Here is a 16,817-nt window from a genome sequence, read left to right as displayed (position 1 = left end):
GGATTCACAAGGACAGCGTCGGCCAGCCTGGGGTCGCCAGCATTTATCTTGGCAAAACAGGCAGGATTACATGACCCAAGCTATTTTCTCGAGGGTCACAGGTATTTACACTTTCCACTATGACCGTGAGAACGCCCATGTCACTGCACATTCACTAAAATGTGTACTAATCTGGTAAATAGAAGCTAATACAGAATAGAAGGAAAACAACTTCCTATACAATATAATTTGTTACAACAGCTGCAGAAACCAGTTCATAAATAAGAATGGAAAACTTACAGGTAAGTTTCAAAGAACATTACCTGTATGCACAAGGGCTTAGCTCTAGCTATTAATGTGCAAAGCATTAATTAAAATAGGCAAAAAACAGACGCACCTTTACGTCTGATACCAGAAGCCATGACTGCCTCGTGCTGCAGTCCCACAACAGAACTAGTTCACCGCCACGGAAACGTGTGCTCTCCTGGTGTGAGGCAACACAGCTCCAAGTCAATCCACCAACCTGTCTGTCATTGCTTAAGAAAAGGAGTGTCTATCGTGTTCAGAAATAACTTCATGTACCGATTTTCTACGTAAATCCAGTAAGAGACCAATGTGTGGCTCTATGTCACGCAAGCCAGCAAAACTGCTCAGTGTGTGGTGTTTCCAAATGACCGACACGACCATCCCCAAGGAGTTCAGAACTTTCTGAAAACTGATGCACATGCTTCTTGTTGCAGGGTCAGAGGTGTAACAGCTGGAATTGTTCTGGAGGCCAGGTATGGGACCCATTACTTTCACACTTTGCTGTTCAATAAATGTAGGGTGGAGAATGAAATAAACTGGCAGAACTACCACACAGTACCGTAATAAAATGCTAAACGCTCTGACGACATTAAAAAAAAAAAGTTAGAAAGAAAGGAAGAGAAAGAGGGAGAGAGAGGGAGAGGGAGAGAATTTCTCCCTGCCAATCATTTCACAAGCAAACAACTAAGTGTTTAACATGACCAGAGCCCACAGAAGCAGAGTAAAAACATTAACACTTAGTAAAAGAAAAATGTATACATACCCCTGTGATCTGAAAAATACTAAGTGTTCTGAGCAGCAAATTACAGCTGATCAAAACATCACTGTAAGTGACCTGAGGCGGATAAGACAAAGGTGCTGAAGAGGGTCCCGAGCACCATGGCTCAGGGGGCTCCGTCTACCAGGACGACCGAACGCTCAGAAGACCACACAGGAGGACACTGTCACGTCGGCCGTGGGGAAAGGGACCCCAGCTTCGTCACTGTGGCTCTCCAAAGCTTTGCAAGTGGCAGTGACTGTTTCAATTCAACTCCCCACCCCTCAACCAGCTGACATTTATCTAATACCATCCTTTTCCAGGTCTAAGGAAGTTTAACAAAAAAATCAAGTGACTAAGGGATACACCATTCATCCAACGGAAACCTAAGTCTCCTCTTCGTATATCTGTCCCTTTCAAGGAAGGGCATGAAAAGGGGGCTGAGGGAGGACAGATAACAATGACTGGGAATTGGACTCTATATTACAAATTGGTGAGAAGACTGAAAACAATGGCTCCTCTGGCCTGAAAGGACCACTTAGGTGCTTAATGTGGTATTTCCAAACGGTTCTCCAGGAGTTCAGTCTGGAAAGGGAATCTGTCCCAGGAGGGAGGACCAAAGAAAAGGTCTTGGCCTCTGCAGTCAAGTTTCATTCATTATTTCCTTTGTATAACCTTAGCTGGGCTACTTGTTATCAGTGTCAAGACTAGAAACACCAGAAATTAAAAAACTGACAGCACTCATTGATTTCCCATGAAAAGCTATTGTAAAGCATTTTCAGAATAAAGTGTTTTTCAGCCACAAACGACATCATCACTTGTATATTTCTAGAGAATATGATGAATGCTAGTTTTCCTGTATATGCTCTCATGTGGGGCAAGAAGTATTATCTATTTTATAGGAAAAAACAAACAAACAGCAAAAGAAGTGATTTACTTAAGGACCCAACTAGTAAATAAAGAATGAAACCTTTTCTCTTTCCTAAACTCAGAGCTCTAGCATTTTTAAATTTAGTATTAATATCTTGCTGTTGGAGAGGGGTAGAAGCTTTTTGGCAATGATGAATAGAAATTTAATTAAATAACAACAAAAGTTCCACCACAAGTAGCCTGGCAAGTAGCCACTCATGCAGAAAGAGAAATAATTTATGCTACACAAATAATAAAGTATGAGGTTTTGTCTACCAGCTAATTTACTTCCGGGGAAGCGGGGGGAATGCTTCACTCTAAAACAGCAATTCCCTACCAAGAGTTCCCAGATGCCAAGAAGTCCATCAAAGGAGTACTGAGTCGCCAAGTTCTGTTACATATTTCAAAGGACTAAAAGAAAGACATGCTAATAGTTCCCAATAAGGCTGCCCAGGTTTCAAACAAGTGGCTTTGTGGTAGGTGTGATCCTAACAGCTGGATGGATGTTACGTAGCACTGGCTAGCAATTATTCCTGTTTATTGAGAATGGAAAACAATACTTAAGTTTACATGACAATCTTTCCTAGCATGAGTTCACGGAACACAAGAATTAAGAAAGATTCCTTAAAGTTGAAAACAGCTCCCTTTTGCCTTCATACTTAAAATTAGGACAAATTTACAAAACAAAAAATTTTTCGCTCAATTCCCTTGGCCTAGAGAGTGAAATATCCATGTTCTGTTTTGGATTTTACTTCTTAAAATTGTCTTTCATAAGAAGTTGACGTTAAATTATAGATTTCCTATCAAGCCCTCAATGACCTTTTAAATATTTATGCACTATCCACGTCACTATCTTGTTGTCACCTCTGCACGTCTGACCAACTCTTGGCAGTGAACTTACACAACAGATAAGATTTTTGTTCAAATAGAATATAGCTAGAATGGTGACCATGTAGTCAATGGAACAAATATTTACTCAGCATGTACTGAGTGGAGGATGCAAAGCATAATTATAGAATAATCTCCCCTGCCACCACTAAAAAAAAAAAAAAGACTTGAAAAAAGACAAGCATCCAAAACTATTATAATAGAACGCAAGAAAACATAACCAAAGCAGCAAATAGAGAGGACTTATAGAAGGGATGAAGGGGAAAGAAATATCAGCCTGACCTGAAGATGACCAGAAGAGCCTTGAGGGACGGTCAGACACTGAAAGACGTGCCCCATGGGACAAACTGCTAAAGCAGAAGCCTGAAAGGACAGGCGCACAGGGTCTTTAGCGGATTATCAGGAATTACCACGCATCACTCAAACACTACAGCAAATGCTTCTTGGTAAACATGGAGAAGACAGGGCCTGGCATGGAGAGCTTAATAAATACCTGGTGTAAGAGGAAAGTTAAGAACAGATCAAACTCATTATTATTATTATTTTTAAAGAGCTGTAACTTTTAGAGAATAGCAAATCACAAACACAGCTGACAGGTCCTGACAGTTGAAATCCCACCCCACTTTTTCCTTGCTCTTTCCCCTCTAAGAAAACGGTATCAACATGAGCAAGTCATTTTATCAGAACACTCCTCCCTGCTTAGAGAGGCTTCATCTTTGAGATACACACTGAAAAATGTACAGATGAAGTGATATGTCTGGAATCTACTTCAAAATAACCCAAGGAGGGTACAGATGAAACAGGATTGGCCAAAGGTTTATCACTGTTGCGGCTGGGTGCGTGGAACTTCTCCACACGATTTGACTTGTATGCCCGTCCATGTACACTGAGCACGTGCTCGACAACCACCTTCTGACGGTGCATCAGGCCGCAGTGGCAGCTCAGTGTGAACAGTGCATTAGTAGCTCCGTTAGACTAGTTCCCACCAAACCTGCCTGCATTGGGCGTCTGCTGCACTCACTCCATTTCCTAATCCAGGTCGTCACTCCGGATCTCTGCGGGCAGACGGCGGAACCAGTAAGGTTCTCCACGGGCACTACTGGCATCTGAGGAGGCACGATTCTGTGGTGGTGGACCCCCTGAACGTACAGCACATTTAGCATCCCGCTCCCCCTGGTACTAAATGCCAGCACAGCAACACCAGCATGTCACCCCCACGGGGACAGCCGAAGTGCTTCACATGGCCTAATGCCACCCACTGCAGAGAACCACTCTAGTCCTGGATGGCGAATATTTTCCCAAGTGACCTGAGCAACTTGGTGGTCCCCACAGCCTACTTAAAGTCTCCTGTCGCTGCAACCAGCCCTACCTTCTGGGGGCTGTCCCCAACTTCTATGAGAATAGTCACCACTGGGCCAGTCTCCCTGCTGGGAGAACCTGCACCTGCCTAATCCTGGGCGTCTCAGGTCCCTGCAACTGCTCCACAGCAAAGCAAGGCGCGTTTTCCCAGCGGCGGGGTCTTTTCTGCCAGAGCGTCCTCTGCCTGAAATGCCCTTTCGCTGCCGTACGAAGTTCTCCTCACCTGCACCGCCCGCCGCCTCAGAGCCTCCTCTGAGGTGCCGCCAGCCCAGCACAATCAAAACGGGGTGCTGTCTTTGGCTTTCCCAGCGGCACACAGAGCTGGGTCACAGCTCGCTGCGTTGGCGGGTCCCCCGCGCCGCCAAGCGGAGCTCTGGGAGCAGGGCCTGCCCCGCCCCACCCTGCAAACGGCCTGGGGGCCTGAGGGGCCTGAGACCCGGTCTCCGCTCAGGACAGCGCCCACCCACGTACTGGGGAGCACACGGCTGCTCCCCCACGTGGCATCCCTCAGTGTTCGCCGACTTAACGGGAGGGAGGCAGGGAGCCTGGCCCGGCGTCAGGGGACGGAAGCCACTACCGACCCCGCGGCAGCCAGGAGCACTCTGCAGTGCGCACGCTTTTCTGAGGCAACTTCCCGCCTCAGCCACCCCTCCGAGCCCGGGTCTCTGAGCAGCTCTGCTCCGGGAAGAGTGAGCGCACGGGGTCCTTCCGGCTCGGTGACAGGAGCGCACGTCGTGGGCGGCAGCCTGTCCTCACCTGCAGGCCCTGCACCTGCGGCACCGGGCGCGCCGCAGCCCCTCACACCGTCCGGTTCGGTGTCAACTTAAAGTGCTGCGGGACTGAGCGCGGCCTGACGGACCGCCGAGGGTCGGTCCCCTTCGGCGCCGCCCGCGCGGCCGACCCCGTCCCTTCGCCTCCCGTCACCTCCCGTCACCTCCCTCACCCCGGCGGCGACCCGGCCGCGAGGGGGCAGCGGCCCAGCCCGGGACGCCGAGGCCGCGCCGCCTGCCCCCCCGAGCCTCGCGTGGCGGCGGCCTGGCGTCTTTGTCCCGGCCCGGCCCCGGCCCCGGTTCCGGCCCCGGCCGGGCCCCGCCTCACCGTGATGTTGCAGTGCAGCGTGAGCGGCGGCGCCGAGGCCGGGCTGCCGGGCGGCCGCGCCAGGAACTGGCAGTGCAGCTCGTCCAGCTTCCAGCTGACGATGCGGAACCGCTCGTGGCTCTTGTGGAAGATGGACGCCAGGAACTTCAGCTCGGCTTTGAGCCCCGACACCGACATCCTGGCCTCATCTCCGGCGGCAGGGAGCCGGGCCCGCGCCGCCGTCACGGCCGGAAGATGGCGAGGCCGGGGCCTTGGGACTCAGAGACGGCGGGAGGGCGGCCAGGCAGGGGAGCGGCGACGGCCTTTGTAACCGACTCCGCTGGCTGAAGGCGGCGGCCCGCGGCTTAAAAGGGCAACCGCGACGCCGCCCGCCGCCGGGAGAGGGCTGCCCGCCCCGCCCCGCCCCGCCCCCGGCACGCCCCGCCCCCGGCACGCCCCGCCCCCGGCACGCCCCGCCCCCGGCACGCCCCGCCCCCGGCACGCCCCGCCCCCTCGCGCGCCCCCACCCGGCACGCGCGCGCGCCCGGGGCTCGCGCCCGCGGCTCCCGCCTCCGCCACGTCTGCGCGCCGCCCGGACCCCCGAGCGGTCTCCGCCGCCGGCTGCCTGCGGGCCCTCGCGGACGCCCCCTCCTCGCTCGCACGCCCGCCGTCTACCGAAGGTGACGACTGGGCCCCGTCACGTCCCACTTGCCCTTGTCCGCGGCCTCTTTCATTCACTCTGCGTGCGTTTCCTCCCTCCCGCCTGAGCCCCTGGCCCGGCGTCCAGCTGGTCGTAACCCTGTCCGCGCCCACGAAGGCAGGGTTGCAGGTTCCAGTCGAGTCCTAGCTCAGATGTCATCTCACCCGGCCTCCCTGACCCCGCCATCCAAGACACCACCCACTCACCGTGTCTACTTTTTCCTCAGCACCTATCGCTGTCCGATATTTTTCCTATTTCTTTGCCCACTGTCTCTGCCCAACACGAAAGTCTTATTCCGGCCAGATCCCCAAGACCTTTACTATGTGACACCCAATGTGACTGCATGGACGCTCCTATGGGACCCCCAACATTAACACAACCCCTGGCACATTCCAGGTGCTCCAAAAACGGGCGAAGGATGCCCAGCAGGGCAAAGGAGGACGACACCACTGGGCACCAGTTAAAGTGTTGAGGACCGAGCACCAGAGGCAGGGCCCAGCTGACAAGGCTTTCTGCTGGGTTTAATGCTCTGCTGTGCCATTTTGAAATGCCTCATTTTTCAACAAGCGGCTCTGCATTGTCCGTTTACACTGGTCCTGACTCCAGGTCCCTAACCCTCCAGCCCTAACCCTCTCCGCTTCATGATGCAGCCAGGGGCTCTGGTCCCCTGGTCCCTTAGCTGACAGAACACAGAACAACACGGGAGACACCGAGTCCACTGAATGAGGAACATTCTAAACGTTTTTATTTACTTCTGAGATGTTGTATCATGCTCTTGTGCTCCTTAGCCATTCTCACAGACCCCTTTGAGAATCTCTTGAAAGCTATCATCCATCTTCCCAGGAAAACACCTCAGCACATAAAGTGTACTGATGGAGACTCATGGCCCTGACACTACAAATGCCACTAGCAACCAGGACTGGGAGGGGAAGGGGTTCCAGTCCTGAGCTCTGAGCCGAAAACAGCTGGGATACTGCACTGGTGTCACTGGGCGCCTAAGCACAGCCGCGGTTTGCTGCTTTCTTTTGTCACCAGTCCCCACTACTCTTGGGACCCTAACAGGCACAGAAGTCACAAACAAGGATTTGAGACAAAGGGCAAGAACCTGTTCAGAATTTAGTATGACTGAGAGGTAAAGTGCCCTGAACAAGTGATTTGATCTATCTAAGCTTCGGGTTTTTTTATTTCTAAATTGCTAGGAGAAAATAAAGAGCTTTATAAATTGCAAACGCTTTCACTAGTTAGACCTCAGAAATATATATAAATATTAATTTCACAATCATTTTTGCGCATCTGCTGTGTGCCAAGCCCTAAGAGGGCTAGAGCAATAAATAGATAGAGCCCCTGAATTCAAGAAGCTTAAAGTCTAGCACTGGAAACAAAACACTGTTTCCTGGTTCTTCCGGTTGCAAATAACAGAAAACTGTGACTTACAGTGGCTTGGACAACAAGGAAATGGATTACTTCACATGACAGGAAGTCCAGGGCAGGCTCCAGGCTCGCCTGATTAGAGCTGCAGTAACGTCATCAAGAGCCCAGATTCCTTCCACCTCCTTTTTCAGGATGACAGCAAGGTGGCTGTAGCTATTCTTGTGGGTCGTACCAGACATGATGATATCCAGAGTCAGAAAGGACTATTTCCTCCATGTCTCCTTCCAAGATATGGGCACCTTTCTAAGAATCTGCCCAACTGACTTCCCCTCTGTGACACTAACCAGAAATGTGTCACAAGCCCATCTCTAAACCGATCACAGGTAAATGGATGGGACCACTTACTGGCCCCCCTCACCTGGGATGGAATGGACGTTGGGAGTCAACCATAACGCCTGCTACAGACACAGCAGATCACATGTGATAAGAGGGTCAAACTACTGAATTACTACGTTATCAGGGGAAGAAGAAATTAATTCCAGAAATTACCCTCACAAAACTATGGCCATGTTCACATTTTTTCAGAAGTAGAACAAATAATTCTGAAATTTATATGGAACCACAAAAGAGCTCGAACAGCCACAGCAATCTTGAAAGGTATCACCATACCTGATGTCAAACTATACTTTAAGGTTATAGTAATAAAAACAGCATAGCATAAAAACAGACACATAGATCAATGGGTCAGAATGGAGAGCCCAGAAATGAGCCTAGACCTATATGGTCATTTAATCTATGACAAAGGAGGCAAGAATATACAATGGGGTAAATACAGTCTATTCAATAAGTGGCGCTGGGAAAACTGGACAGATACACACAAAACACTGAAACTGGACCACCTTCTATGCCACCTGTAGGCATAAACTCAAAATGGATTAAAGACTTAAATGTAAAACCAGAAACCATAAAACTCCTCGAAGAAAATATAAACAGTAAAGTCTCTGACATTGCTCTTAGTGATATTTTTTCCTGACGTATCTCTTCGCTCAAGGGAAACCAAAGAAAAAGTAAACTAAAAAGTTACTGCACAGCAAAGGAAACTCAACAAAACAAAAATACAACCTACTGAGTGGAAAAAGATATTTGCCAATGATATATTTGATTAGGGGTTAATATCCAAAATTTATAAAGAACTTATACAACTCAACACCAAAAAAAAAAAAAAATTCCAAACAATCCAGTTGAAAAATGGGCAGAGGACATGAACAGGCATTTCTCTAAAGAGGACAAACAGATGGCCAGTAGACATGAAAAGATGCTCAACGTCACTGATCATCAGAGAAATGCAAATAAAAACCACAATGAAATTCCACATCCCTCCTGTCAGAATGGCATCATCAATAAATCAACAAACAACAAGTGCTGGTGAGGATGTGGAGAAAAGGGAACCCTCATGCACTGTTGCTGGGATTGCAGATTGGTGCAGCCACTGTGGAAAACAGTATGGAGGTTCCTCAAAAAATTAAAAACAGAACTACCTTATGAGCCGCAATTCCACTTCTGGGTGTTCATCCAAAGAAATCCAAAACATTAGTTTGAAAAGATATATACACCCCTATGTTTACAGCAGCACTATTCACAATAGCTAAGATATGGAAACAACCCAAATGCCCATCAATGGACAATTGGATAAAGAATTGTGGTACATTTATACAATAGAGTATTACTCAGCCGTAAGAAAGAATGAAATCTTACCATCTGCAACAACATGGATGGACCTAGAGGATATTATGCTAAGTGAAGTAAGTCAGACTCAGAAAGACAAATACCGTATGCTCTCACTTATATGTGGAATCTAAAGAACAGAATAAACGAGCAAACAAAACAGAAACAGACTCATAGACACAGAGAACAAATTGATGGTTGCCAGAGGGGAGGAGGGTTGGGGAACTGGGTGAAAAAGGGGAAGGCATTAAAAAGTACAAATCGACAGTTATAAAAATAGTCACAGGGATGTAAAGTACAGCACAGGGAATATAGTAAATAATATTGTAATAACTATGTATGGTGCCGGGGGGGGGTGTACTAGACTAATGGAGGGATCACTCTGTAACTTATATAAATGTCTAACCACTATGCTGTACACGTAAAACTAAAATAAATATTGAGTGTCAACTGTAATTGAAAAAAAAAAAAGACCACCGTTCCAATTTCCATAGAACTAATAGATCACTATACTATTTCCAAAAAAAAAAAAAAAAAAAAATTAAAAATGTTTCCAATACAAAAAAAAAAAGTACAGCCATATTCATAGAGCATCCAAGAGAACACCAAGAAGATGAAGCTGAGATGCCGGAGACCTGATTTTGCAGCCCTGAGATACCAAGCCAGGGACCAGTTTCATTCAGTGAGAGCATCCCTCTCAGAGGATTAATCTGGCACTAGGGTACAAAGGGGGTTACAGTGAGTTTCAAACTGTAAGCGGCCACCAAGAGGCAAGAACCCCAGAGTCCAGATGGGGCACGCTGTTGATTCAATGGGGCGAGTCACATCCTGCTCTGAGGTCTGGTCCATGCCAGCAGCGAGAAGCACTGAAGTGACAGAGGGGACCGCAGGAATGGGAAAGACTACACTGGTCCTAGGGATATGTCTGAGGTAGAACCTGCTAGATCTCAGAGTCGATACCGAGATGGAGGGAGAGAGAGAGGTGTCATTCTGCTTCCTAAACACTTTACAATTTCCAGAGCAGGTGGCTGGGAGAGAGTATGCTATGGACACAAACAGAGAAAGAGGAATTTGAGGTATTGATGGGACTCCAGAGAACTTGTGTCTGGAGGGCATAAGGGAAGTCAGAGCAAAGGACATATCATTATGCATCAGCGACGTGGAGTGACAGTGGGAGGGTGGTGAAGCCATCCATAGGCGTGCCTATGACCACAGAGTGACAGGGAAGGGAAGACCATTTGGACTACTGAAGGGACCCGAAGAGGCTCATGTTGGCAGTTTAATGGGAAACGATGCATTGGAGCAGACGATGACCCATGTGTCAAATTATTGGTGGAAAGGACAAGAAAGATCAGGACCAAGAAAAAGCCATGGGCTTCAGGGCTGACGTCAATGGGGTCTCGGAGGAAACCATGGCCACGGGATGCTGGCCCTAGGGTGGAAGTGAAGGCTTCACAGTGATGAGAAAGAGAAGTGCAGCGGTCACCTGCGGGGACAAAGCCAACGGAAGCTTTCGGGTCTTCTGTTTTTCGTAAATGAGGTGGCCCCACTGGGAAGCTGAGGCATCAGGGCCCCTTCTGCTTGCACAGGCCCTTCTAAATAAACATTAGCTTTTGTTCCTAAACTGGTAGGTGTAATTGTGCACTCGTTACCTGAAGAGGCCTGCCAAGATTGAATAAGCTGCAGGCCCTACGGAACCTGGATCGGCCCCTAAGGAGGGCCATGTATAGGCAGTGAAAACGGAAGGTACAGAGGGAACAGGAGGCATAGAACGAGGTCCTGGAAGGTGAGGGGAAGGAGTTACGCCTAGGAAGGAATTCCCTTCCAAGGAGCATGGGGGCCGGACCAGGAGGGGGTAAGACACAAAGAAATGCTGAGTTAGGGTAGGGGCTGTTCAGAGAACTCACACCAAATGAATGGCCTTGATTTCAGTCAGACCAGGTTGGCGAGGGACAAGCCAGATCAATGCAGAAGCCAGAGGAGAAGGGACAGCTGATGAAAATTGGTTGACAACTCTGTCCTTGGGGTCCTGAGGTGATGTGAGTGAAGGGTGAAGGAGCACGAGGATCACACAGGTGAGAGCCTGGAAGCCTCCAGGAAGACACAGTGCATGAAAGAAGCGGTGGGGGAATCACACCTTGTACGGAAGAAGCTTGAACACCATGACACTGAGTGTGGAATAATTCCCAGGGACAGTATATACCATGCTACTCTGCTCTCAAAGGCCACCTCCCTTATCAGGCGTCGCCTGGTCCTCTGCGGTGACCTTAACCTCCCTCTCTTCCAGTTTCCCAGCGCCTTGCCTGTCCCAGCACTTATTTTGCTCGTTTGGCCTTGGTTGTGACCAGCTGGTCTCCGGTTTGTCTCCTCTTCTAATTATAAACTTCTTGTCTTAACATCCTCGTATCTGCAGCACAGAGCCAATCCCTGTGACAGAAAGCGTGAGCGGTCACCGAGTGAACACAGCCTGCTGGTAGTGAAAGCCAAGACACGTCCTCGGTGAAGAGGGAACTGGGAGAGAATGACCTCATTTCTCCAGCATCTCGGGACACCGAGTGGCCTTCTCCCTGTGTCAAGTGCGCACATCAGCCTGTGACCACATGTGCCCAGACAACCCAGCGCCCCAGGAAACGGAGCCCAGCCGCTGACATGAACAAGTGACTCACTGCTGCAGCCCGTCAGCCGGAGCTGCTCCAAGCTGGAATTTCTCCAGGTTTGGGTTCTGGCTTATCATGAAACTCCTACCTGTGACTTGAGTCTGTTACCAAATACATCATTCCTGTCTTGCCTGGATTGTAAGGGGCTTTGGGAGCGAGGTGCGGATGCCTCGTGACTGTGTGACAAGCGTGTGCACGTGGCTGTGGAGAAGGTCTGAAGCAGCAGCACCCAGAGGCCGGAAATGTTCTCACCCTGCTGCCCAGTATAGTAGCCACGAGCCTCGTGTGGCCACCGGGCACCTGGAAAGTGGTTACTGGGCTGAGGAACTGAATTCTGATGTTATCACTGTAACTGGTTTAAATAGCCACCTGCACTAGTGGGGCGTACGGGACAGCACAGTGCCAGGCGGCTCTCCAGTGACACACACAGCTCACGGCCCCTTTGAGACGTGTCTGTCCTGCCCCCACCCTGACAGCACTGACCGTCTGTCACTGACAGACTCGGTGCTTAATAAATGTGGATTAAACTAATGACTGAAAGACCAAATTTCACATATTCTCTGAACTGTTTTCTTATTTCTAAAATAAAGAGGATGTGCACTAACATTTCTTCTAGCTCAAAAAAATAACACTCTAGAGAGCAAATATTCGCTCATTCAGCCAATATCTGTCAAGCACCTACTATGTGCCAAGCTACGTCATCACTGCAGCCACCTTAGGAAAGTATCATTATACCCCAAAGAACTGCATTTCAGGAAGGGGAAGTAATTTGCCTAAGATCATGCAGCAAAGTCAGAATCAGACCCCGTCCTGTCTGTTTCCACTACACTCTTGCTTCTCTATTGATTATAAACACAGAAGTAAATATTTCAAATAAATATAAAATAGCAAATAACTTAGCATTGAGAGATCAGGGTGGCACAGAAATGTCACTGGATTGAAATATAGGTCGTCCTCTGAGGAAGAGCCCTGGTTCTGCAGACAGACCCTGGGCTGCGGAGGGAGAGATGTCCTCTCCTCCAGGAAGACCACCTGACAGGCTAGTTAACAGGGCAGGGACACTCTGTCCCCCTAAGGCTGTTGAAGGGAGGCGGGAGGAACCAGCCTGAGGGCCACTGCACTCAATCCCTAGAAACCCTGCAGAGTATTAAATTGTTAAATCCCTTTTGTCACCAGCAAAGGAAAGCTTCAAATAAAAGGAGTTCCTCCCTGCCCCTTCCAGTGACATTCTTACAAAATGTCCTGGAATGCTCCAGGCTAATGAGTGAGGACATCTTTAGATCTAGGATGATATACCTTTGACCACGTCCTTTCAACTCTAAGCTTTTATCCTAAAGAGCAAGTTAAGCCTGTACATCAAGGTTTAGTGACCAAAAGTGAGGGAAGGACACTAAAAACACCAAACATGCATGAGGCAGTGGGAGACATCTGAACATCGGCGATTTGATGATACTATGTGATTATTGTTAAATATCTTAGGTGTACAATAGTGTTGTTAGTGCTACTTTATTTTTTTAAATGAGAGTCCTTATCTTTTAGAGCTAGTTCTAATTAGATAAAAAATGAAGACTTGGCTGAAATATTTATGCCGGCTGTCTTTGCAAAAGATAGGAAAGGACCCAGGCTCAGAACTGGGTGTACTGTAAGTTTCGGTATTTCCACATACCAGAAACCGTGCAGCCACTGAAGTCACGTGTGTGTCCCTTTGGAGGGCACACCAGCGTGTTAACAGTGGGCATTTCTTGGTGGTGACTTCTCAAGTGAATTCAATTATGTAGTAAAACAACATAATATTAAATTGATTTATGGATATTTAAGGCCGAGAGAGGTAAATCGGAAAAGGATTTTGTACAGAAATTCAAAAAGGGCCTGTGAATTATGTCATTGTTTTTTTCTGTCACAGAAAGACATCAGACATAGAGGCAGCTCAGGGGCTGACACAAACCTTGGGCCCAGGACAAACAGCCCGTCCAGCCGTCACCTTCGAAGTGTCCTGTCCTCCTCTGGATGAATTCCTCTCCCAGACCAAGCTGAGGGAGGGCTCTTGATGCTGAGTTTAGGCTGTGGGTCCTGCAGGCCCCTCCTCACTGCTTGCCTGCTTTGGGCCTCCCTGCAGAGCCGCTGAAGGGTGAGTAGAGACCTCCCTGCCCACACTATGGAGACCCCGACTTCACTCCGTGCGTGGGGTTCGCCATACTCCCTTACTGCATTACAGGACACGGAATAGCCAAAGCGCCTAGAAGATACTGTCGTCTCCTTGGTTACATTTAGGTCTCCTCTCGCAAGATAAGAGAAATTAGGTAGCAATAAGCGCAGTCCTTACACCTAATGGGCCAGGGTTAGAGGCCCAGCTCACCCACGGCAGGAGTATCTTTGACATGTACCAACACGCTTCTCTGAAAGCCGAGGGCTCCACTCAGAGACGATGAGAACCTGGGAGGAGGCTCCATGTTGGCGGTGGGAAACCAGAAGGGCGGTTGGAGCCTGGCGAGCCAGTCCTGACTTCCCTGTTTACTCTCCAGCTCACATGTGGCCGGTAACGACCCCTCCCTGAGTCTTTGTGTGTTGGACTAGGTTCGTATTTTCATTATTCAAACAGTTGCATAGTTTCAACCATATGCAAGGCAGCTTGCTAGCTCTACAGTAGGGAATAAAGTGGCAAGAAGCTCAGAGGCCTGAAGGCAGGACGAACAGGACACCACAAAGACCAGTCAGTGTGGAAGGAGCATAACCAGCCACTAGTGCTTTTTTTTTTTTAGTGGGAGGGAGGGGCAGGGGTGAGCGAAACACTTTTCCTCAGTTGAGGAACTGATTTATATTCTATTTGCTAAATCTAACAGTTGTGTTATTAGGATCCCTCTGGATTTTCAGGTGGGTTATCTCAGCAATAAACTGAGACACAAACCCAGCGCGAGCAGTTTATTTTGGAGGAGGTCCCAGGAAGCACTGACAGAGAACTGGGGCAGTGAGACACGTGGCTCAACCCCTCCCGGGGACTCGGGGACTTGGGAACATCACAGAATATGTGGCAAAGTTGTCCCACCCTGGGGAGGAAGCTGCTGATTATTCACCAAGCCCCGGTCATCACCGGTTGTGGCAGGTTCTGGAGGCGCCCACTCTGACCCTCGAGCTTACACGTGCGTGGCCCAGGACAGACGGTGCACATGCCGACAGACTTCTTATTTGGCGAATTCCATGCTCTCTGCGTGACACTGTTAGTTGTCCTCCCGCCCCGCCCCAACCCCCTGCATGCTCCCCTTTCGACATAAGAGGTTTACTTGGATACATGAGCATCTGGCCAGAGACCACCTTTCCAGTGTCCCTGGCAGGAGAGAGCGGCCACACAGCCCTGCTATGGACAACGGGTGTGCCGGGAAGGAAGTCTGCCACTTCCGCGTCTCGCCCTTGAAAGCAGGGGGCGCAGGTCCTCTACCTCCCCCACCCCAACCCCACTCCTGGCCATGGGTGGAGATGCTGAGGTCCCAGCGGCCGCCCTGGGCTCAGGTAGTGGTGGGCAGGCATCCCTTCCAGCTCGAGTGGCTTTCCTGATTGTTATGTAAGAGAGAAATAAATGTCTTGCTCATTTAAACATTAAGTTTTGGGGTCTCAGAGTCAGATCAGCTTAGCTTGCACCCTAATTACTACACTCCCTTTCTCTTGGGACCTTGTAGCTTTCCTTCTGAGCCTTATTTTATTACTCTTCTTGGATTATGCCTTTTAGTAGGTTTCCTTATGTCCTTCCTGGGCAGAGGCAAGTACTCCCAAAAGCAAAGAACGACTAAACCCCTGTTACCACTGCTATTTGCATGGTCACAGCTGTCAATCACGCTCAGATCGCCTCTACATTCTGGACGGTTCTGTCCAACACTAGCACAGCAGACAACAGTTCTGTTGTGAGAACAGACCTGGCGCTAAGTGCTGACAACAGGGAAGTGCTGAGCCCATTGGGTTTGTGCAGCGCTGACTGGGCATCTTAAAGGGAGAAGGGAGGATCAGGGGCTCAAGAGAAAAGCTACAAGGGGGGTCAGTGCCAGCCGAGAGCAGCTGTGCTGCAGGCTGGCGGTGCCGGAGGTCAGCACCCCCTCCTCCCACAGAGGCCCTCTTCCTCCTGATGACGGCATGGCACGTGAAAGAAATGGCTTTCGGGTCCTTGAGAAAGACACCGCTGACTGGGAGATACCAGTACATCTCGAAGGAACGCAGAAAGAAGCCACAACTGCAAGTCCTGTGCAATAAATGCTCTAAGAAGTCCCAAGTGCAGAGGCCGTTATCAGGTTTCAGGGAGAAGACTCAGAACATTCCTCGGACACATGAGCTTTCCCAGACAGGCGTTCAGAAGGCTGCCGGTTGTCCCGGGGACAGGAGGAGCCAGTTAAGTGTTGGGCAGGTGTTCGCATGCAGGATCCCCGCTGAGAGTGCCTGCAGTTTGCAGTCCAGCCTTAGGAATCCCCCTCCTCAGCCCCCTCTGGGGGGGCTCGCATCCCCAGCCCCTTGTAAGTAGGGTGCAGGTGCCTCAGTGACAGGCTATGACATCACCCCCAAGTTTCTATGGCCAAGCAGACCTATATGGCCCCTGCCTTCTCTCTATCTTCCCCCCTTGTCTCCTCCACGTCTCCCCACACCCACCACGCCTGCCCTGTTCCAGGCCACCATCTTCTTCCACCTGAGCTGTTGCCACAGCCTCCTAAGTCACTCTCTGCATCCACTTTTGCTCCCCACCAGTGAGGTCTGCTCCGTGGTCGTTTAAAATCTGATCGTCGCCATGTTTAAAACCCTCCACTGGTTCCCATTGCTCTGAGGATAAAGTCTGGAGTCCTGAGCGTGTCTGAACGGCTGGACCTGCCTGCCCTCCCAAAGCACGTCACATCCCTCTCCTTCTGACCGGCGATACTCTAGACCATGGTCTGTTCTCAGCTATCTCAAAGCTCCGTCTCTGTCCTGCCTCGGGTTGGTTGCACGTGCCTTTCCCTCTGCCTAGATTTCTTTCCCATCTCCTGGGCCCTTCACCTCACTATATTCTATTCATCCTACAAGTCTCAGCTGAAACGTCACTTCCTCAGGGAAGCCTTCCCAGGTCTGACTTCCGTGG

The 16,817-nt window shown here is 49.7% G+C and overlaps 1 protein-coding gene across 9 annotated transcripts in view; it reads right to left on the bottom strand.

Moving 5' to 3' along the window:
- Positions 1-16,817, bottom strand: part of UBE2Q2 (ubiquitin conjugating enzyme E2 Q2) — an 80,842-nt gene that overhangs the window by 43,102 nt on the left and 20,923 nt on the right. For 7 of the 9 annotated variants that reach the window (XR_012491105.2, XM_019751210.3, XM_019751211.3 and 4 more), the window contains exon 1: positions 5,297-5,701. The exons of 1 other annotated variant lie outside the window; for it this stretch is intronic. Coding sequence is in view for 7 of the 8 variants with exons in the window: in XM_019751210.3 (XP_019606769.1) it covers positions 5,297-5,473 (177 nt within the window). In the remaining variant the exon portion in view is untranslated. Of the gene's footprint in view, positions 1-3,121; positions 3,257-5,296; positions 5,702-16,817 lie in introns of those variants that run through there. One more of the 9 variants, XM_019751215.3, reaches the window with a different exon arrangement.

The sequence above is a fragment of the Rhinolophus sinicus genome, chromosome 13 (assembly GCF_057876585.1).
Source record: "Rhinolophus sinicus isolate RSI-liver-muscle chromosome 13, RSI-T2T, whole genome shotgun sequence".
NCBI classification, from domain to species: domain Eukaryota; kingdom Metazoa; phylum Chordata; class Mammalia; order Chiroptera; family Rhinolophidae; genus Rhinolophus; species Rhinolophus sinicus.
This window is presented reverse-complemented; position numbering and strand designations above follow the sequence as displayed.